Here is a 24139-nt window from a genome sequence, read left to right on the forward strand (position 1 = left end):
CTCCTGGTGATTGGTCCAAAGTAACCCAATTGGCTTTCTTGCCTAAGGCGGGACTAGAACTCACCATCTCCTGGCGATTGGCTCAAAGTCACCCAATTGGCTTTCTTGCCTAAGGCGGGACTAGAATTCACGATCTCCTGGCGATTGGCCCAAAGTCATCCAGTTGGCTTTTGTGCCTATGTCATGATTAGAACTCACAATCTTCCACTTTCTAACCCAGGGGCCTTAACCTCTAGACCAAACTGGACCCCCAGTTCTCCTCAAACCTACCCTCTACTCCAGCTGCTGTCATGAACATCTTGTATGTGGTGTGCAAAAGCTGCCGGCCTTTCAACAGATCTGGGGGGGGATAAAAACCAAAACAAAGGGGAAAATTATAATCATAATTATAATTCAGGGCATCTTTGTCTACCACACATTCCACAATCTTACGATCATTGCACCATCCCTTGGTTTGCAATCCAGGCACTTGGCAACTGGTTCCCCTTTACAACTGATATCATATGTCCTTTTTTACTTTTTTCCCTGCCCATTTGGAAGAATGAGTTGTGACCAGTCCAGTACTGCTCTGTTACATTCTGTGGTTACATTCTGTAGTTGCATTCTGTTGTGGTGGGTCTGTTCTGCTGCCTTATCTTGTAATGTTGGTTACTGGTGAATATATGCTGGTTAGTATTAATATCCGAGCTGTGTGCAATATACTGTGTAGAATATACTAAGATATGTGTGCAATATACTGTGTAGATTATACTAAGAGCTGTGTGCAATATACTGTATATAATATACTATGATCTGTGTGCAATATACTGTGTAGAATATACTAAGAGCTGTGTGCAATATACTGTGTAGATTATACTAAGAGCTGTGTGCAATATACTGTGTAGAATATACTAAGAGCTGTGTGCAATATACTGTATATAATATACTAAGATCTGTGTGCAATATACTGTGTAGAATATACTAAGAGCTCTGTGCAATATACTGTGTAGAATATACTAAGAGCTGTGTGCAATATACTGTGTACATTATACTAAGAGCTGTGTGCAATATACTGTATAGAATATACTAAGAGCTGTGTGCAATATACTGTGTAGAATATACTAAGAGCTGTGTGCAATATACTGTATATAATATACTAAGATCTGTGTGCAATATACTGTGTAGAATATACTAAGAGCTGTGTGCAATATACTGTATATAATATACTAAGATCTGTGTGCAATATACTGTGTAGATTATACTAAGATCTGTGTGCAATATACTGTGTAGATTATACTAAGATCTGTGTGCAATATACTGTATATAATATACTAAGATCTGTGTGCAATATACTGTGTAGAATATACTATTGTTTTATTGTTGTATGCTGCCGAGAGTTTGTCAGGAGCTGGGCGGCCTATAAATTGAATAAATTAAGTTAATTCAATTCAATTCAATTCAATTCAATTTATTAGATTTGTATGCCGCCCCTCTCCGATGACTCGGAGTTAAGTTAAGTTAAGTTAAATGTCTTAGGATGGGACATTTTTTGGTCCCATGTATGACCCATAGGTCAAGGATGGACTGTATTTGATCAATCACATTCCATCAGAAACAGGAAGTTCTGAACCAAGTTGATAAGCACATGGATCCTTTAACTACTTACAGCCAAAATAGCAAGAGATGATGAGGATCAGGATGAATATAAGCAGGAAAGTGATATCAGTTTCCAGGATACCTAGAAGAGAAGAACAGAAGAACTTTAAAAAAAAAAAAATTTTGGGAATCATTTTTTATTTTTTATTATTTTTTCCAGGTTTTTTTTTTCTTCTGAGCATGTGCGGAAGCCAAGTTTACGGCACTGCGCAGGTATCGCCATCTTGTGTTCAGATTTTCTGCCCCCCCCCCCTGCGCTGTGCGGGAGGAAGCGAAATGGCAGCGAGCTATAACTTAAAACCCACCCCTGAAGCCAAGGCATCTCGGAGATGCCAACTCTCGCAGAGGTGCAGGGCATTCTGGGAAATCCCCTGCAGGGCCACTGAGAACGGAAGTGTACGGAGCGGCCCAAAAAAATCCTACCGAATTCATCTGCGGAGAAATGACGGGTCCAGAACGATTTGCCGTTCGTCAAAATCATCTCGTACTCCAGTTCCAAGCCGTCACCCTGTCCGAGAGAGGGGGGGGCGGACATCAGCAGAGGCATTAACACAGGGGTGCCCAACCCGGGGGGGGGAGGGGGCGTGGCTACAGTGGGTGTGGCCAGCTTCACACCATTCATGACGGGGGAAGCACCAGTGGTGGCCAAGTGCTAATTCCCATAGACCAGTGGTGGGCAGCAGTCGGTGCGATCACCTGCTGTGTCCCGGAAGCAAATTTCGGGATGTGTGCGCACAGACGCACCCTCCATGCGCTCCTGCACGAGATTTAGTTTCTGCGATGAGCAGCAAGCGAAATCTTGCATGAGGACGTGAGCGTGAGCGACATTTTCGTGATTATTGGTGTTCTTTTGCTTCTGCGTATGCATGGAAGCAAAAATATCGTCGAAAATCACCAAAATCTCGCTCGCGCGTGAACACACGAGATTTCGCTTGGTGCCCATGTTTCTCAGTGACGGGCACACCCTTAACTGCCTCAGACCCTCTGTCACTCTCATTATATCCTTCCTTCCTTCCTTCCTTCCTTCCTTCCTTTTTTCCTTCCTCCCTCCCTCCCTTCCTCCCTTCCTTCCATCCTCCCTTGCTTCCTTCCTTCCTTCTTCCCTCCGAGCTGCTCCGAGTCTTCGGATAGGAGCAGCATACAAATCTAATATTATTATTATTATTATTATTATTATTATTATTCCCTCCCTCTCTCCCTTTTCTTCTTTTTCCTTCCCTGCTTTCTTCCCATCTTCCCTTCTTTTTCCTTTTCCTTTTCTCTTTTCCCTTTCTCCTTTTCTTTTTACTTTTAGTTTTGTTAGCCCTCCGCCGGTGAAAATGGAGCTCTGGGGGGGACAGTGCACATTTTTGGCTGGGATGGCCTCCTGCAACCCTCTACAAGCAAAAATGGAGCTTGGAAGGGCCTTAAATGTCTCACTCACTCCATTTGTGCTGGCAGAGGCAACGCGAGCCGGTCGTTTGCTTTTTCCAGGATGGCCCTGAAGGCCAGATCTAAGCACCCCATGGGCCAGATCCAACCCCCCAGGCCTTGAGTTTGACACCCCTGCCTTGATGGGAAGGGATCCAGGCTGAAGGGGGGGGGGGGGTGTATAGAGAAGACTCACCCCACATTTGCTGAGAACCACATACCACCAGCGTTCCCGGACGGAACGGAAACTTCTCCCACTTGTGCAACTCAGATACCGGATTGAGTTTTCGGTCATGAGCTGGACGAGAAGAGGCACAAAGCATAGCCAGATTTAGCAACAACCGATGGTTCCTTTTGCATTATCATCTGGGAGATGTGGTCCACCCATCTTAAAGCATGCTGGGCTAGGGGATTCTGGGAGTTGAAGTCCATGACTCTTAAAGTTGTTGAGACTGAGAAACATCGATTTTTAAAGGACTGCGATCCCCTTGTAGGTATTGAAATCTCTCACCTTGCAACCAGACCAGGCGTACTGGGTTGTAAGGTTGATAACTTGATTGTTTTCTGGGCGGATCACCGATTCTTTCATCAGACAATCCTAAGGAGAAGGCAGAGAAGGCAAAAGAGAGCCCTAGAATAGCAACTGATAATAGTTACTGTTATAGTAACTATAGTGTTCGGAAACTTCAGATCGTGCAGAATGCAGCTGCGAGAGCAATCATGGGCTTTCCCAAATATGCCCATGTTACACCAACACTCCGCAGTCTGCATTGGTTGCCGATCAGTTTCCGGTCACAATTCAAAGTGTTGGTTATGACCTCTAAAGCCCTTCATGGCACCGGACCAGAATATCTCTGGGATCGCCTTCTGCTGCACGAAATCCCAGCGACCAGTTAGGTCCCACAGGGTGGGTCTTCTCCGGGTCCTGTCAACCAAACAATGTCGCTTGGCAGGACCCAGGGGAAGAGCCTTCTCTGTGGCGGCCCCGGCCCTCTGGAACCAACTCCCCCCAGAGATTAGAATTGCCCCCACCCTCCTTGCCTTTCGTAAGCTGCTTAAAACCCACCTCTGCCTCCAGGCATGGGGGAACTGAGATACTCTTTCCCCCTAGGCCTTTAAAATTTTATGCATGGTATGTCTGTATGTATGATTGGTTTTTATATAATGGGTTTTTAACTGTTTTTAGTATTGGATTATTGTTATATACTGTTTTATTACTGTTGTTAGCCGCCCCGAGTCTGGGGAGAGGGGTGGCATACAAATAAAATAAATAAATAAACAAACAAACAAACAAACATAGTTAATTATTAAGATAAGGCAGTAGGAATGATAATCGATGTATATATTCAGAGAAATTAATAACCAAAACCTTTTCTTTTTTACCGAGTGTATTTGCAAGAAAACAAAAGAATATAAGGAAGCTGTTTGATATAATATTGCTTTTGTAAATGTATTTATTGTTATGTGTATGTATCTGTTTGTTTTATTTTATGTTTTCTTTTTTGTGTTTTGTCTTCTTGTATGTCTATATTTTCTTTTAAATTTTAAACTTCAATAAATATTTTTTTAAAAAAAAAACAGAAAAGAATAGTAACTCATGCAGAGACACGACAGGCACTTTGCCCTGAAGGCTCGGGCCTTCCAGTGAATTTGGAATCCGAATCCAAAAACACCAAACAGGGTATAATTTCTCATTCCGCTGCAGCTCCACTAGTGCAGCAAATCATGCCGTTGTCTCACAAAAGCCTCTCATTTCCTAATTTACTTATTTTATTGTAGCACAATAGATCAGAAACTCATAATTTTCCAGGCAGTGTCCCTGTATTACGAGCCCTCGGAGCTACAAAGCAACAACAAATTCAGATTTTAATTCATTTTAGGTTTCCGTAATGCGCCAGAGCTACTCTAAGAGACTGATAGTCCTCCAGATTGATTGATTGATTGATTGATTGATTGATTTGATTTCTATGCTGCCCCTCTCCGAGGACTCGGAGCAGCTCACAACACATAATATACAGTATACAAAATCTTAAATCCAATTACTGTATTTAATTTTTAAAAACCCTCTAAGATTACAGAGTTGACTAACTGATGGGCCATGGACCACTGGTGGTCCATGATAAAATTTTTGCTTCAATATGTGTGCGTGCGCCCCTATGTGAGATTTCGCTTCTGCTCATGCGCCCAAAGTGATATCATGAATCCCAGCGCCCAGTTAGGTCCCACAGAGTGGGTCTTCTCCGGGTCCCGTCAACCAAACAATGTCACTTGGCGGGACCTAGGGGAAGAGCCTTCTCTGTGGCGGCCCCGGCCCTCTGGAACCAACTCCCCCCAAAGATTAGAATTGCCCCCACCGTCCTTGCCTTTCGTAAGTTACTTAAAACCCACCTCTGCCGCCAGGCATGGGGGAATTGAGATACTCTTTCCCCCTAGGCCTTTACAATTTTATGCATGGTATGTCTGTATGTATGTTTGGTTTTTTTATATATATAATGGGTTTTAACTGTTTTTAGTATTGGATTATACTGTTTTGTTGCTGTTGTTAGCCGCCCCGAGTCTGCGGAGAGGGGTGGCATACACATCCAATCAATCAATCAATCAATTAAATTAAATTAAATTAAATTAAATTAATAAAATAAAATAAAATAAAATAAAATAATAAAATTAAATAAAATTAAATAAATAAATATAAATAAATAAATATAAATATAAATTATAAATATAAATATAAACAAACAAACAAATAAATAAACTCCCAAATCCCACACCTGGTTGGCTCCACCCAACCCGCCTTTCCCCCCCCAGGAGTCTTCACGCGGTCCATTTTGGATGCAGGTAAATGAAGGCTTAGGGAGGGTGAAAAATGGGCCTACCAGAAATTTGGGAAGGCCGGAAACCTCCAGTGGGCCTCCGAATCCGGGGAGGACATTTTCGACCTCCCGGAGGCTCGAAGAAAGCCTCTGCAGCCCGGAGAGGGCAAAAACACCGCTATCCCATCGTGGTGCAGGAGGCCAACTAGGAACCTGTTGCCAAAATTTTTGAAGCCCACCGCTGGATAACAGTAACCCGAGTCCAGGCCAGAACTGTATCGCGAGAAAGACGCTCTCGAGTTCTCACGGATACTCGTAAAAGAAAGAAGTGAGAAAGCACAGTTTGACTTGCAACATTCTGTTGCTATAATCATTTCATGGAAGTAGCAGGCGCTTGCGTAACTGTGGTTTCCTAATCTGGCTGACTATCGAAGACGGTCAGTTCCTTTTTTCTGCCCTAGAATAGCATGCGGGGTCATTATGAGAGGCCGCTGTCTGAAGCTATTCAAAGCGCTGGCGCCAGAAAGTCATGTGTGAGCGAAAAGGAAGGGAAAAAAGAAGAAGAAAAGAACAAATAAGAACAAGAAGCGAAAGGAAAAGAAAAAAGAAGAGAAAAAATGGAAAAAAGAAAAAGAAGAAAGAGAGAAAAAAGAAAGAAAAAGAAAAGAAAAAGAAGACAATGAGAAAAAGAGAAAAAAGAAAGAAAAAGAAGAAAAAGAAAAGAAGAAAAAGAAGAGAATGAGAAAAAGAGAAAAAAAGAAAAACAAGCAAGGAGGACGAGAAGAAGAAGAAGAAGGGAAAGAAAGAAAGAGAGAGAGAGAAAGAGGAAAAGAAAAAAAACAAGCAAGGAGGAGGAGGAAAAGGGGGAGGAGGAGGAGGAGGAGGAGGAGAAGAAAGAAAGAAAGAAAGAAAAAGAAAGAAAACCAAGCAAGAAGGAGGAGATGAAGGAGAAGGAGAAGAAGGAAGGAAGGAAGGAAGGAAGGAAAGAAGGAAGGAAGGAAGAAAGGAAAGAAAGAAAGGAAAAAAGAAAAAGTAAGAACATTTTAAAAAAGAATTTAATTCAACAATAACAGGACTCTGTTGACAGCTATACCCGAAGTTTCTTTTCCACAGAAAGGAAAATTTACAGTCAAGTCCTTGACTTACAACCAATTGTTTAGTGACTATTCGAAGTTACAACGGCACTGAAAAAAATTGACTTACGGCTGTTTTTCACATGACCGATGCTGACCCCCCTTTTGCGACCCTCTGACCAGCAAACTCAATGGGGAAAGCCACATTCTCTTAACAACCTTCATATTAAAATTACCCGCTTAAGAACCGTAGCAAGGAAAGTCGTAGAACGGGATAAAACCCGCTTAACAAAGGTCTCACTTAGCAACAGAAATGCAGGGCTCAATTGTGGCTGTAAGTCGAGGACCACCTGCACATTATAGCACATCGCTAAGATATTCCAGTTATACAGTAAACTCCCCTGCAAATGAGCCATCCGATTGAAGATCAACGTGAGCAATTAATTGGCATGGAAGAACTAATTTAGCCGAAGGAATAACAAGTTTAAAAAAGGGAGAAGGGGGATCCATCTGCTGCGAGATGATCAATTAAAAACTGACCTTATTTCCCTTTTTGTAAACAGCGGGCCACTGGGAAGGATCGTCGAAATAAAGTAGAATGTTCTCACAACATTTGTTCTTCAAAGGGAAGAAGAGAAAAACAAGAATGTTATCGCTGATGGCAGCACAATAAAGTAATTGCCAACTTATCCAGGGCTGGGGGCGAAATTTCATAGGCTGGGAATGGGGAAAGGCGGGGGTAAAATCTATCTATCTGTCTATCTATCTATCGATCTATCTATCTATCTATCTATCTATCTATCTATCTATCTATCTATCTATCTATCTATCTATCTATCGAATCTATCTGTCTGTCTGTCTACCTATCTAATCTATCTAGCTTTCTACCAATCCTACCTACCTTTCTACCTTTCTATCTATCTATCTATCTTTCTATCTATCTATCTATCTATCTTTCTATCTTTCTATCTATCTATCTATCTATCTATCTATCGAATCTATCTATCTTTCTTTCTATCTTTCTTTCTATCTATCTATCTTTCTATCGATCTATCGATCTATCTTTCTATCGATCTATCTATCTATCTAATCTAATCTATCTATCTATCTATCTTTCTATCTTTCTTTCTATCTATCTATCTTTCTATCTATCTATCTATCTATCTATCTATCTATCTATCGAATCTATCTATCTTTCTTTCTATCTTTCTATCTATCTACCTATCTATCTTATCTATCTTTCTATCTATCTATCTATCTATCTATCTATCTATCTATCTATCTAATCTATCTATCTTTCTTTCTTTCTATCTATCTATCTATTTATCTATCTAATCTATCTATCTTTCTATCTTATCTATCTATCTTTCTATATCTTTCTATCTATCTATCTATGTAATCTATCTATCTAATCTATCTAATCTATCTATCTATCTATCTTTCTATCTATCTATCTTTCTATCTTTCTATCTATCTATCTATCTATCTATCTATCTATCTATCTATCTATCTATCTATCTATCTATCTATCCACAGAAAGGACAAAGGATAGACAGCCTTATTTGTTGAGGAGCACAGGAAAGTTCAGTACGATAACAGATTAGGCAAGTAGCTCAATTTTCTTGAATTGCGATAAAAGTTCAGCTCTAGATAAGGATTAAAATGATAAAAGCGTTTATGGGTAAAAACATACTATTTAATTATTTCCTATTTTAAAAGTAATTAAGGATCATACTGAGGTACTAGAGAAGGAAGGACAATTAAAAAAACTATGAAGTATTCAATAAATAGTGAATAAACTTACTACCCTCACTGGGTCCCCATTACTGGAAGTATCCCTATAGAAATGAGGAATGCAATGTTGAAAGATACCTCTGGATAGCGGAACTGGAAATCCAGGCGTCCATAGTCGGAAAAGAAGCAGAATCTAGTCAAAAAGACCCAATCCTGGAGGGGGAAAAACAGAGAAAACAACAAGGCCCTGTTAGTTTTGATGTAGCCCAGTATTTATATTAGTCTCTCTCCATCTCAGTGCACAGTTTTAAGAGGCGACTGCAAATTCCAGAAGCCCCTGGGAAGCAAAATTTAGGGAGTTGAACATATGACACCCCCCCCCAAATAATATGTGTGTGACATGACACCAGGCCACCAATAATAGAAATTGCTCTCTTGTCTCATTTTGCACAATGGACACAAGTGGGTTTTGCATCATTTCGGTGAAGACATCTTGGGATGCATTTCACTTTCATTTCTTATCTTTAGAATAGAAAATAGGAGTAGAAAATAGGAATAGAATTCAGAAGAGAGGAGAAGAGAAGAGAGAGTAGAGTAGAGTAGGGTAGAATAGAATAGAGTAGATTAGAAGAGAGAGTATAGAGTAGAATAGAATAGAATAGAGAATAGAGTAGAGTAGAAGAGAAGAGAAATAGAAACATAGAAGATTGACAGCAGAAAAAGACCTCATGGTCCATCTAGGATGGATATATATTTATCCCAGGCATGTTTCAATTCAGTTCCTTATGGATTTACCAACCACGTCTGCTGGAAGTTTGTCCCAAGCATCTACTACTCTTTCAGTCAAATAATATTTTCTCAGGTTGCTTTTGATCTTTCCCCCAACTGACTTCAGATTGTGTCCCCTTCTTCTTGTGTTCACTTTCCTATTAAAAGCACTTCCCTCCTGAACCTTATTTAACCCTTTCACATATTTAAATGTTTCGATCATGTCCCCCCTTTCCCTTCTGTCCTCCAGACTAGACAGATTGAGTTCATGAAGTCTTTCCTGATACGTTTTATGCTTAAGACCTTCCACCATTCTTGTAGCCCGTCTTTGGACCCGTTCAATTTTGTCAATATCTTTTTGTAGGTGAGGTCTCCAGAACTGAACACAGTATTATTCCAAATGTGATCTCACCAGCGCTCTATATAGCGGGATCACAATCTCCCTCTTCCTGCTTGTTATACCAAATGTTGGGAGAAACATTCCTGTCCAATGCAATGCAGGTTCCCCATAATTTTCTTCATGGATAGAAAGAGAAGGAAACAATAGGTAAATAAAACCCAATCCATCCTTTGGCTGCTGTTCCTTTTTTCAGTGCTGAACTAATTAACTACATGACAAGCCAAGCATTTATTCTGGATTCATTCCTGCTGACTTGGAAGGGATCGGCCCTATTATAGCCATTTTGGCATGCAGGGTTTTAAAATTGTGCACACTCAGACAATACACACCTGATTACCCTATTCAAGAGCACGCAGCGAGGGAGCTGTGCTTTAACAACAGTGGATAGAACGACAGTGGTGCGAAAAGTCAGGTTCTACACTTAGGCAAGAAAAACCCAATTGCACAAGTACACGATGAGTACTATCTGGCTCCACAGTAGTAACTGCAAGAGGGATTTTGGAATCCTAGTGGAGAACCACTTAAATATGGGCCAGAAACGGCTTCTTTCCCAACTTCTGGTGGGCCCAGTAGGCTCATGTTTTGCCCTCTCCAGGCTTCCCCTGAAGGCTCTCTGGAAGCCAAAAACGCCCTCCCAGAGCCTCGGTGCGAGCCAAAAATCCGCTGGCCGGCACACCTTTGCACCTTGAAGCTGACCAAGGGCAATGGCTCATGTGCCAGCAGATATGGCTCTGTGTCACCAGTGGCACCCGTGCCATAGTTTCACCATCACTGGCCTAAGGCTATGAGACCATTCTGAGCTTGCAAAAGGCTTGGGAATAAATTCACTTCTGGTATCTTGAGTCAGAAATACTTTGGGCCGATTAAGCCGAGGAAGAAAAGATAAGAAGAGCCTTCTCTGTGGCAGCCCCGACCCTCTGGAACCAGCTCCCCCCAGATATCAGAGTTGCCCCCACCCTCCTTGCCTTTCGCAAGCTCCCTAGGCTTATAGAATGTATACATGGTATGTTTGTATGTATGATTGGTTCTTTAAATTGGGGTTTTTAAAGATTATTTTTAATATTAGATTTGTTCACATTGTCTTTTTTATTGTTGTTAGCCGCCCCGAGTCTTCGGAGAGGGGCGGCATACAAATCTAATAAATAAATAAATAAATTAAATAAATAAGAAGAACCAGAAGAGCCCTTCACTCCTCCACTCGAAACAGAATGCCCTACGAGACTAGACTTTCAATCCTGGGCCTAGAAAGCCTAGAACTAAGACGCCTTAAACACGATCTAAGTATTGCCCACAAGATCATGTGCTGCAACGTCCTGCCTGTCGGCGACTACTTCAGCTTCAACCACAACAACGCAAGAGCACACAACAGATTTAAACTTAATATTAACCGCTCCAAACTTGACTGTAAAAAAATATGACTTCGGTAACCGAGTTGTCGAAGCGTGGAACTCATTACCGGACTCCAGTGTCATCCCCAAACCCCCAACACTTTAGATTATCTACGGTTGACCTGTCCAGATTCCTAAGGGGTCAGTAAGGGGCGAGTACAAGTGCACTAGAGTGCCTTCCGTCCCCTGTCCTACTGCTCTCCTATATCTCCTATTCCTTTCTTCTATTCCTATATCTCTTCTTCTATTCTTTCATTGATATGTTCTATTACTATATCTTCTTTTCTATTATTTCTTAGATATATTTTACTATGAGTATCTCCTCTATAACCTTCATCATGTATTTTACTATGTGCATTTTCTGTCGGGCTTTCTGGTAGACTGCTCCCAAAAATTCACAGGTACAAATTTCAGACACACACAAGTTTGAAAATTCAAAACAATGTTCTTTATCATGAAAATTCACTTAAACCCAGCCCTCTTTTGGTATAGCAAAGAGCACTCGTCTCCAAACAAACTGGTAATTTGTACAAGTCCCTTATCAGTTCTGTGATACTTAGCTTGCAGCTGTGAGGCAATTCACAGTCTTTCTTCTTTCACAAAGTGAAACACACTTTGCTCTGGTTTACTTTCAAAGTGGGGAAAAATCAGCACACAAAAGGTCAAAGTCAGCAAAGCAGGCACGAAACACAACGAGCAGATAATCCTCCACAATGGCCAAACCCACAGGCTGCTCTTTATAGCAGCCTCACTAATTCCCACAGCCCCACCCAACCACAGGTGGCCTCATTTTCTTTGATAATAATCTCTCAGCTGTTGTTGCCTATGCATCGCTCTCCGCATGCGTGGCTGTATCATTAACTCTTGTTCTGAATCCAAGGAGGAGCTAGATAATTGATCTCCTTCTGAGCTGTCTGCCACACTCTCCTCCTCCCTGTCACTCATGTCTTCTTGGTCAGAGGAGCCTTCATCAAAACCCGAACTCAGAACAATCTACATATATATATATATACCCACTAAAACTCTCATTGTGTATTGAACAAAATAAATAAAGAAATAAATAAAAGGAAGAAAATAAAAGAAAAACAGCCCTCAGATTTGATGGCTAGGGCTGTGCAAACGCTCGCTTATCTACACATGTGAATATACATATTTATCAAAGCGAGGCGCTTTCAGTCCGTGGAGGAAATGGGGTTTCGAAGAAGCTGGCTCCTTTTTTTTCACCTCATTGTTCCTCTTCCGTCCAACTCTCAACCCCAGTCTTCTCGCTTTGTAAAAGGAGGGGAAGGGGAGGAAAAAAATCCCACTTGTTCCCATGGCAACAACCCATGCTGGCGGTTTCCACGGAAACCGTACCAGAGGCCGAAGTAGGCAGAGGGAACAAGCAGAAATCTGGGGCAATTGTGTGGGGAAAGAATGATGGGTTTTGGGGGGCACCTGCTCGCGCTTCCGCTCTGCGGATCAGGCAGAAAATTAAGAGATCCACCGAGATTGGGGTTTGTCGTCTCCCTAAATGCCCCCAAATTAAAAGCAGCCAAAAAGACATTAGTGAGGCCTGCTGGATTGCAAAGGATTTGCAACTAGGATCCTAGAAGAGCAATAATAGGTTTTTGGAGGAGGTAACAGTCACTCCTTCTCCGATGGCAGCTCCTAATTTGCAAAGAGGTTGCCAGTTGTGTGGGGTATTTTAATTTAAATCTTTATTAAGGAAGAAACAAAAACAATATATGCTGCTCAAAAATAAATAAATGACACATCTTAGATCTGAATGAATGAAATATTATCATGAAATACTTTGTTCCGTACAAAGTTGAATGTGCACAACAGCAGGCGAAATTGATTGTCCGTCAGTGTTGCTCCCTAAGTGGACAGTTTGATTTCACAGAAGTTTGCTTTACTTGGAGTTATATTCTGTTGTTTAAGTGTTCCCTTTATTTTTTTTGAGCAGTATATATGGCAATGGACCAGATTACCTCTGGAACCGCCTGCTACCGCACGAATCCCAGCGACCGATAAGGTCCCACAGAGTTGGCCTTCTCCGGGTCCTGTCGACTAAACAATGTTGTTTGGCGGGCCCCAGGGGAAGAGCCTTCTCTGTGGCGGCCCCGGCCCTCTGGAACCAACTCCCCCCGGAGATTAGAACTGCCCCCACCCTCCCTGTCTTTCGTAAACTACTCAAGACTCATTTATACTGCCAGGCATGGGGGAGTTGAGATAGCTCTTCCCCCTAGGCCATTACAAGTTATGCATGGTATGTTTGTGTGTATGTTTGGTTTTATAATAGGGTTTTGTAGTTGTTTTTATTATTGGATTGTACATGTTGTGTTTATTATTGTTGTTAGCCGCCCCGAGTCTGCAGAGCGGGGCGGCATACAAATCCAATAAATAATAATAATAATAATAATAATAATAATAATAATAATTATTATTATTATTATTATTATATATATATATAAATCTAAATCCTACACGTGAAGAAACCCGAGTATGCCAAGACCTTCATTCCTGTACCTGTGAAAATCTACGAAAACATATATATATATATATAATTTAATTTAATTTAATTTTAATTATTATTATTTATTTTAAAAATTCAGCAAAAATATGTGATATATATATGTATGTATGTTTGTATGTATGTATGTATGTATGTCACATGTTTTTGCTGAATTTGAAAATTAAGGAGACTAGGATATATATATACATACACATACATACATACATACATACATACATACATACATACATACATAAAAAGACAACGAAAAAGTAGTTTGAAGATGAGGAACATGGGATCGAATCCAAGTATGTGGCTTATGCATTAAACCTCCTACATAATAGATATTTAGTGTCTTAGTTAAATAAAAGAAAGAAAGAAAGAAAAACACATTGAGAGAGAAAGCAAAGTGAAGGGTTTACAGAATCAGCCTCTTGCCCCCAACAATCTGGGTCCTCATTTGACCCACGTCAGAAGGATGGAAGGCTGAGTCAACCTTGAGCCAGTGGTGAGATTTGAACTGCTGAACTACAGCTAGCAGTTAGCTGAAGTAGCCTACACTCTAACGACTGCACCACCCCGGCTCATTGCATTATATGTGTGGCTACTCGCGCACACTTTCGGCACCCGAGGGAAAAATGAATTGCCATCGTTGCCTTATACCAAAATAGTGGCCCAATCTGTTCTTAAAACCTCCATTGGTCAAGCACCCACAACTTCTGGAGGCAAGCAGTTCCACTGGTTCATTAATCTCCATGTCATGAAATTTCTTCTTAGTTCTAAGTAGCTTCACTCCCTCATTAGTTTCCATCAATTGTTTTCTTGTCTGGCCGCCTGGTGCTTTGGACAATGGGCAGCCCATTAGACATTGGAAAACTGCTTAATCATGTCACCACCCTTCTTTTTACTAAATTAGACATTCCCTTTTTTAAAAAAAACATCAATATTAAATATATACATTAAAATAACAAAAAGAAAGAAAGAACAAGAGAAAGAAAAAGAAAAAGAGAAAAACAAAAGAAAGAAAATAGACTTTCATATAGACAAATCACATTTAAAAACAAACCTAAGGTTCAGAAAGAACATTGGATAAGATAACGCATACATAACTTCTAGCAATATACATTATCACCATTTGGAATTGATTTAAAGCTTCTGTGGGGCCTCTCTAGGAATCTCCTGGGAGGAAACAGGGCCGGAAAAGGAGGGGAGAAGCCTCCGTAGGGCCTCTGGGAATCTCCTGGGAGGAAACGGGGCCGGAAAATGAAGGGAGAAGCCTACGTGGGGCCTCTGGGAATCTCCTGGGAGGAAACAGGGCCAGAAAAGGCAGGGAGAAGCCTCTGTGGGGCCTCTTTAGGAATCTCCTGAGAGGAAACAGGGCCGGAAAAGGCAGGGAGAAGCTTCCGTGGGGCCTCTCTGGGAATCTCCTGAGAGGAAACCGGGCCGGAAAAGGCAGGGAGAAGCCTCCGTGGGGCCTCTCTAGGAATCTCCTGGGAGGAAACAGGGCCAGAAAAGGCGGGGAGAAGCCTCCTTGGGGCCTCTCTAGGAATCTCCTGGGAGGAAACAGGGCCAGAAAAGGCGGGGAGAAGCCTCCATGGGGCCTCTAGGAATCTCCTGGGAGGAAACAGGGCCTCCGCCCTCCCTGTGGTTTCCCCAATCACACGCATTATTTGCTTTTATATTGATTCCTATGGGGAAAATTGCTTCTTCTTACAAACTTTTCTACTTAAGAACCTGGTCACGGAACGAATGAAGTTTGTAAGTAGAGGTACCACTGTATATTAATGACAGTTGCTAGAACTGTGTGTGTCTACAGTAGTTTAATGAAAAGAAGGACTAGGTATGAAACAACTTGTGTTCCAATATCTAAGGGGCTGCCACACAGAAATGGGGGTCAACCTATTCTCCAAAGCACCTGCGGGTAGAACAAGAAGCAATGGGTGGAAATTAATCTAGGAGAGAAACAACCTAGAACTAAGAAGAAATTTAATAACAGTGAGAACAATTAAATCGGTGGAATGACTTGTCTCCAGAAGTTGTGGGTGCGCGGGTGGAAGTGATGTGCCGGTGCCTGGAGGCTGTTGGGGTCTGGATGGGTGTCAACAGACTCAAACTCAACCCGGATAAGACGGAGTGGCTGTGGGTTTTGCCTCCCAAGGACAATTCCATCTGTCTGTCCATCACCCTGGGGGGGGGGAATTATTGCCCCCATCAGAGAGGGTCCGCAACTTGGGCGTCCTCCTCGACCCACAGCTCACATTAGAGAAACATCTTTCAGCTGTGGTGAGGGGGGCGTTTGCCCAGGTTCACCTGGTGCGCCAGTTGCGGCCCTATTTGGACCGGGACTCATTGCTCACAGTCACTCATGTCCTCATCACCTCGAGGCTCGACTACTGTAACGCTCTCTACATGGGGCTACCTTTGAAAAGTGTTCGGAAACTTCAGATCGTGCAGAATGCAGCTGCGACAGCAGTCATGGGCTTTCCCAAATATGCCCATGTCACACCAACACTCCGCAGTCTGCATTGGTTGTCGATCAATTTCCGGTCACAATTCAAAGTGTTGGTTATGACCTATAAAGCCCTTCATGGCACCTGACCAGAATATCTCCGAGACCGCCTTCTGCCGCACGAATCCCAGCGACCGATTAGGTCCCACAGAGTGGGCCTTCTCCGGGTCCCGTCAACTAAACAATGTCGGTTGGCGGGCCCCAGGGGAAGAGCCTTCTCTGTGGCGTCCCCGACTCTCTGGAACCAGCTCCCCCCAGAGATTAGAACTGCCTCTACCCTCCTTGCCTTTCGTAAACTCCTCAAAACCCACCTTTGTCGTCAGGCATGGGGGAATTGAGATATCTCCCCTGGGCCTATACAATTTATGTATGGTATGTTTGTAGGTATATCTGCTTAAAAACGGGGTTTTCTTAACCACTTTAAATTTTAAATTGTAAATTATTAGATTTGTTATGAATTGTTTTATTATGTTGTGAGCCGCCCCGAGTCTACGGAAAGGGGCGGCATACAAATCTAATAAATAAATAAACAAATAAATAAATAAACAATGGAAGGTTTTAAAAAGAGATTGCTTGAGCAGAGGTTTGGACTAGAAGATTTCCAACTCTGTTCAAGTTTCTCAGTAAATAATGAACAGGGATTAAAATAGGACAGCTAATTCCCATTTCAACCTCACAATTCTGCCTTGGATTCAGTAAGGAAGTCAACTTATGTCCCTTAATTCGCAGCTTCATTCCATTTGCTAGTTCCTGGACCAATAATATGCTAGCTAGAAGGCAAATAAACCCCCAGCTCTACCCAATAACACTTCTGTAATATATTAAAATATCTGGGGAATCCAGAGCAGGATACCACGGTCTTTCGAGACTGAAGGATGCCAACACAGTGCAATATATATAAAACAATAGTGGAGTCTCTTGGCAATTGAAAGATGGAATCGAGAATTCGCTTTGGTAGACAAGATCCGTTTCGTGCAATGTTTGAAATAAAATTTGCCAGTTGGAAAAAACTGAGACGGTTTCTGATTTCAGGGCAACAGGAGGAAAACTCCCTTTATGGAAAGACAATTTAATACTGCTATCTACATATTTGGGGCCAAGCTCCATGATAGCCACCAAATGAGAAGGACATAATTTTTTCGTAATTTCTCGCTGACAAAGCTGAGGGTCATGCCGCCTAATGGTTACAGTCCTGGGAGGTGTTACACGGGGGGGGGGGGGACTGGTGCCAGGTTTGAAGGTAGCAACTCTTCAAAGGGTTGAAGCTTTGCCCTTCTGGATTAACATGCCCCATGCCCCATGCTGCACATAATAATAATAATAATAATTATTATTATTATTATTATTATTATTATTTATTAGATTTGTATGCCGCCCCTCTCCAAAGAAATCCCAAAGAAAGTGTGTGATTTACCTATATGTTAAGTAGTTAAACAACTATGCTCCGTTCGAAAGAAGACAATCAGAAAGTCAAAAAGGAAACCAAAAAAAAGACAGGTGGGTAGAAATAAACACCAAGATTCACATCAGACCAACAATCAATAAACAAGCAATACCCCAATCCAGGAACCAAACACTCAGCCAAACAAGTTAACAATAAAAAAACAACCCAATCAAGAAACTGAGACCATTCCCACCAACGTCGACTGGGCAAGTTATAAGTATGTAAAATTAGAGGACTGCCCCTCTTCTAGGACTGATGGTGTTACCTAGTTGGATCATAAGACGTCTGCAAGTAATTAGCCAAGGTGAGAGAGCATCAAGGACTTCACAGTTCCAGCCTTCTTCTTCCTTCTTCTTCTACTTCTTCCTTCTTCTTCTTCTTCTTCTTCTTCTTCTTCTTCTTCTTCTTCTTCTTCTTCTTCTTCTTCTTCTTCTCCTCTTCTTCTTCTTCTTCTTCCTCCTCCTCCTTCTTCTTTCTTGTTCTTCTTTCTTCTTCTTTCTTGTTCTTCTTTCTTCTTCTTCTTCCTTCTTCTTCTTCTCCCTCCTCCTCCTCCCAAAACCTTCCCCCTTCTAACACTGATGAAGTTACCTAGTTTGGTAACGAAACGTCTGGAATAAAGCAACCAGATTCACCCTCCTCCTCCTTCTCATCTCTCAGTCCTTTCTATCACTGATGATGTTACTTAGTTGGGTAATGAAACATCTGCCAACCCCCCCCCCCAAACCAGCCAAGCTCAAAGAGCACCACGGAACCCACTACATATTATTGCTGCAGGCTGCTCTGTCTTTCATTGTCGTTTTGGAATGTATGTGAGCGCACGCTCCCTGCCAATTGGGGATCAACGTTTCCTACACTTAATGAAGTGAAGTCTGCTCTACGAAGCCAGCCTCCCTAACGATCAACGTGTCCTCAAAAGGACCCCCGACCCGTTTCTCCTGCTCTGAACCAAAGCAGCAAGTTGTTCTGCACCCTCATCCTTTCGCGCAGACAATAGCACCGCGGCACACATCTGTGCCAAATGAATTCATTTACGAAAAAGCAGAGTGCACTATACACACCTGTGTTTATGTGTATGCATATGCATTTATACATACACATATTGCTCTCCTATATCTCCTATACCTTTCTTCTATTCCTATATCTCTTCTTCTATTCTTTCATTGATATGTTCTATTCCTATAACTTCTCTTCTATTCTTTCTTAGATATATTTTATTATGAGTATCTCCTCTATAACTTTCATCATGTATTTTACTATGTGTGTATATAGATAGATAGATAGATAGATAGATAGATAGATAGATAGATAGAGAGATAGAGAGATAGAGAGATAGAGAGATAGAGATAGAGATATACCCACTAAAACCCTCATTGTGTATTGGACAAAATAAATACATAAGTAAATAAAAATAAATAAACAAATAAACATATATAAACAGCATGCTCCCTCTCTCTCTCTCTCCCTCTCTCTCTCTCCCTCTCTCTCTCTCTCTCTCTCTCTCTCTCTCTCTCTCTCTCTCTATATATATATATATATATATATATATATATATATATACATATATACATACGAAATCTACGAAAACAAATATATATATATATATGTTTGTGTGTCTGTATGTACACATATATTTAAAAATATATAAAAGCAAGCATTTCTTCAATGGGGATTTTATACTCTGATGGATGAAAGCTCAGTAATTTTTTAGTTCTTTTAATTAAATTTTAAACGTTCCAGAGATGGTTGATGACTGTTGCCTCTTCATTGATAAGCAAACCTGGAACTCGCATTTTTAGAACAATATGTATGTGTGTATATATATATATGTATACACACACATACACACACCAAACCACACACATATTATACATAGACACATACACACCCTGTCTGCATACAACAACCCTTGGACAGCTGAACCATGGCCTCCCTTTGTATCCGATTCACGGTAACGGCAAAAATTGCTCCCGAGCATGAAAGAGGAGGTGCCAGGCACACCCCAAATAAAGTCTAGACTTCCTTCAGCACCGAGAAGGAAGAGCTTGCCAAAGAGGGTGCCTTTGGAATTTGGAATGGTTAGACACCATTCCCTCCCTCCCCGGCACGCCTAAGATGGGGAGAAAAGGCTCCCAAATCTTTTCTCCGGTCTAGCCATCTCCCCCTCCTCCAATTCCTCCTCCTCCTCCTCCTTTACAATAGTCAAAGAAAGAACCCCCTTAAGAAGGAAGAGGGGATGGGCAGGGAACCCACAGGATTGGGGGGCGGAGGAGAGAGAGAGAGAGAGATGAAAAGCGAAGGAAGGACCAACTAAAGACAGTGCGTGATCTTCCTGGGTTGGTCCAAGGATGGATCTCGGAGGCTGCTGCCTCTTATGAAAGGAGGAATGTGGGGAGGGAAAGAAGGAGTGAGGGATTTCCAGGGAGGGAGGGGGGTTTCCCACAGCAGCCCCCCCCCCTTCTCCATCACAGCCAGGACCACCATGGATGATGGCCAAGGGCTGGGATGGCAGCTTGGGAAGATGGGATGGAACATGTAGGCCCAACAGGGCACCTCGGATCGGTCCTGGCCCCCCTTCCCCTCTCCCAAGGCAATGCTCCCCCCACCCATGCACTGCCCCCAACCCCCCAGAAAAGCTGCAGACTCACCTCCTTGGTGCTAAGATTGCCTTTCACGTATTTGCCCCAACACCATTCCGGCAGCAGCATCAATAGAAGGAGCTGTAGCCTCCGAGCCCCCGGGAGCCTTCGCAGAGGCTGGGACAGCTCCATCCTCAAACGCTCCAGCCCGCTCTCCAACGGCTGGGCTCCCTTCCCTTGCGCGCTCCCGTTTAAAGAGATACGATAAAGAAGAGATCGGTTCCCCCCCCCTCTCCTCACAACCTCCCCTTCCTCAGCCTGACTGGAGACGGAGGCGCTGTGTAGACCTGAAGCGAAACCACCCACCTTCTATTCAGTAATGGGCTGCTGTAATGGGCAGTAAGTTAGAAACATAGAAGATTGACGGCAGAAAAAGACCTCCTGGTCCATCTAGTCTGCCCTTATACTATTTCCTGTATTTTATCTTAGGATGGATCTATGTTTATCCCAGGCAGGTTTAAATTCAGCTCCTGTGGATTTACCAACCACGTCTGCTGGAAGTTTGTTCCAAGCATCTACGACTCTTTCAGTCAAATAATATTTTCTCACGTTGCTTCTGATCTTTCCCTCAACAAACCTCAGATTGGGCCCACTTGTTCTTGTGTTCACTATTAAAAACACTTCCCTCTTGAACCTTATTTCCCTCTTTAACATATTTAAATGTTTCGATCCTATCCCCTCTTTCCCTTCGGTTCTCCAGACTATACAGATGGAGTTCATTAAGTCTTTCCTGATACGTTTTATGCTTAAGACCTTCCACCATTTTTGTAGCCCGTCTTTGGACCCGTTCAAGTTTATACACTATTTATTGAATACTTTTTTAAAAAAAATTGTCCTACCTTCTGATTCTACAACCCAATAAGACCGACACGGACTTTGGAGGATAATCCGAACTGCAGAAAAAACTCCTGCCTTCCATTGAGGACCTGCATCCTGCACGAGTCAAAAAGAGGGCCATGAAAATATTGACTGACCCCTCGCATCCTGGACACAAACTGTTTCAACTTCTACCCTCCAAACGTCGCTAAAGAGCACTGCACACCAAGACAATTAGACACAATTACAGTCCCCCCCCCCGAACGCCATCACTCTGCTAAACAAATAATTCCCTCAACACTGTCACACGATTAATGTTTAATTTTATGGACAGGGGTTTTTGTGGACACTTTGGCCATATTTCATCTGGATTAGTTTTGTGGACAGGTTTTGCATGAGGCCACTGAGATGTTCTAGAATTCCCATTTTTCTAGAGACAGTTTAATACGATCGATAAAATCAAACTATATGCATTGGTTCCCTTCCACCCTTGTTATTCTTTCACTTTCTCAATTATCCAATGCAGAGGTCTTCAAACTTGGCAACTTTAAGACTTGTATACTTCAATATCCATAACTCTCCAGCTTGGGAATTCTGGGAGTTGAAGTCCACAAGTCTTAAAGTTGTCAATTTTGGACACCCCTGCACTAAGCAATGTGGTCTCCTGTTCTTTTGTCTTCTGAGATCTCCCTTTCTTCATAGGACTCTTTATCTAATTCTTAGATGCTTCTAAGAATTATTTTTCTAGCCTGGAAACTTAAGGATAGTTGTGCAACAGTTTGAACAATCTGTTAAGTTTCGTTTCTTTGTGCTGTTATTTATTTAGACGAACATTCGTTTTCCAATCTGTTTACTGTTTCATTGAGCAAGTTTGCTAGTATGGTTTGGGAAGAAACCTTTACCACTTCTCCTTTTGCTGTTTGCCATATTTCTATAGCTATTCCATTAATTGGCTGCTTGGCTGCATAGCTAGAGGTATAGCAAGCAGGAAGAGGGAGATTGTGATCCCCTTATATAGAGCGCTGGTGAGACCACATTTGGAATACTGCGTTCAGTTCTGGAGACCTCACCTACAAAAAGATATTGACAAAATTGAAGGGGTCCAAAGACGGGCTACAAGAATGGTGGAAGGTCTCAAGCATAAAACGTATCAGGAAAGACTTCATGAACTCAATCTGTAGAGTCTGGAGGACAGAAGGAAAAGGGGGGACATGATCGAAACATTTAAATATGTTAAAGGGTTAAATAAGGTTCAGGAGGGAAGTGTTTTTAATAGGAAAGTGAACACAAGAACAAGGGGGCACAATCTGAAGTTAGTTGGGGGAAAGATCAAAGGCAACATGAGAAAATATTATTTCACTGAAAGAGTAGTAGATCCTTGGAACAAACTTCCAGCAGACGTGGTTGGTAAATCCACAGTAACTGAATTTAAACATGCCTGGGATAAACATATATCCATTGTAAGATAAAACACAGGAAATAGTATAAGGGCAGACTAGATGGACCATGAGGTCTTTTTCTGCCGTCAGTCTTCTATGTTTCTATGTTTCTAATTCTGACTTGGTAATGGCCAGCTTATTGATTCTCCTAGTATAAGAAATTCTGGTAAATAATAATATTGATTTATTATTTATTTATTTATTAGATTTCTAATTATGGCGCCCTTCTCGTCAAACTCAGGGTGGCTGACATCAAGAAACGAAAAATACAACATCTAGAAATTTAAATCTAAAACATCCTAAAACCCAGTTTCTTAAAAAACCCAATTTCTTTTTACAAAAATAGTTGCTCACATTCACTCAATCATGCATTATTATTATTATTTATTATTAATTGGATTTGTATGCCGCCCTTCTCTGCAGACTCGGGGCGGCTAACAACAATGATAAAAAACAACATGTAACAATCCAATTTAATAAAACAACTAAAAACCCTTATTATAAAAACCAAACATACACACACACAAACATATCATACATAACTTGTAATGGCCCAGGGGAAGGAATATCCTAACTCCCCCATGCCTGGCGACAAAGGTGGGTCTTGAGTAATTTGCGAAACAAGGAGGGTGGGGGCCGTTCTAATCTCTGGGGGGAGTTGATTCCAGAGGGCCTGGGCCGTCACAGAGAAGGCTCTTCACCTGGGGCCCGCCAAACGACATTGTTTGGTTGACGGGACCCGGAGAAGGCCAACTCTGTGGGACCTTATCGGCTGCTGGGATTCGTGCGGTAGATTTATATTATACTGTATTTATATTTATGCATATAAATTCATTCCTCAGTCGGGGCTAAATGTTAAACTTAAGAGCCCCAAGCCTGTTAGCAGAGGTGGGTGTTTGAAGCCTTATGGAAGGTGGGGTGGGTAGGAGCGGTACGAATCTCTGGAGGGAGTTGATTCCAGAGGGCCGGGGCCACCACAGAGAAGGCTCTTTCCCTAGACCCCCACCAGGCGACATTGTCTAGCTGACGGGACCTGGAGAAGGCCAACTCTGTGGGACCGAACCGGCCGCTGAAATACATGAGGCAGAAGACAGTCCTGTAAGCAATCTGGTCCGATGCCATGTAGGACTTTATAGGTCATAACCAAGACTTTGAATTGCATTCGGAGACCAATCGACAGCCAATGCAGAGGGTTTGAAAAACCTGGGCGTATAAAATAAAAAATGGGTATATAAAATATCTTCTAATACTGTATTTTATAATCAGAGCAAACCCCAATATATATTTGCTCAGTAAGGTTTTAAAAAGTAAAATATAGTGCATACTGGAAATTTTGTAGGAAGGTTGTTTTGTTAAAACCGAATCACTTTTTGGGGAAATTTGTGGTATGGGTATACTGTACTGTGTACATACATACAATGACAATAACGTATTTATTTCAAAATAGATCTACCTCGTGAGCCAACAGTAGCCAGCCAAGCTTCATTTACTAAGTGCCCTTATTATCTGAAGCCATATAAGTGTTATCCAATTCCATTAATGGAGGAAAACTGTGATTAAAAAGATTAACAATTTGATCT

The 24139-nt window shown here is 41.9% G+C and overlaps 2 protein-coding genes across 2 annotated transcripts in view; one reads left to right on the top strand and one right to left on the bottom strand.

Annotated features, from left to right (window-relative positions):
- The window catches only part of TMEM145 (transmembrane protein 145), a 36425-nt gene extending 15989 nt beyond the window's left edge, over nucleotides 1-20436 (bottom strand). Inside the window, exons 1-8 of the mRNA XM_070763762.1 lie at nucleotides 20314-20436; nucleotides 8801-8875; nucleotides 7469-7546; nucleotides 3557-3643; nucleotides 3242-3343; nucleotides 2059-2143; nucleotides 1646-1717; nucleotides 271-339 (exon numbers count right to left, since the gene is read on the bottom strand). Coding sequence (XP_070619863.1) covers nucleotides 271-339; nucleotides 1646-1717; nucleotides 2059-2143; nucleotides 3242-3343; nucleotides 3557-3643; nucleotides 7469-7546; nucleotides 8801-8875; nucleotides 20314-20436 — 691 coding nt within the window. The remainder of the gene's footprint in view (nucleotides 1-270; nucleotides 340-1645; nucleotides 1718-2058; nucleotides 2144-3241; nucleotides 3344-3556; nucleotides 3644-7468; nucleotides 7547-8800; nucleotides 8876-20313) is intronic.
- LOC139173885 (toll-like receptor 13) overlaps nucleotides 1-24139 on the top strand; it is a 54021-nt gene that overhangs the window by 19984 nt on the left and 9898 nt on the right.

This window comes from Erythrolamprus reginae, chromosome 11 (assembly GCF_031021105.1).
Source record: "Erythrolamprus reginae isolate rEryReg1 chromosome 11, rEryReg1.hap1, whole genome shotgun sequence".
NCBI lineage: Eukaryota > Metazoa > Chordata > Lepidosauria > Squamata > Dipsadidae > Erythrolamprus > Erythrolamprus reginae.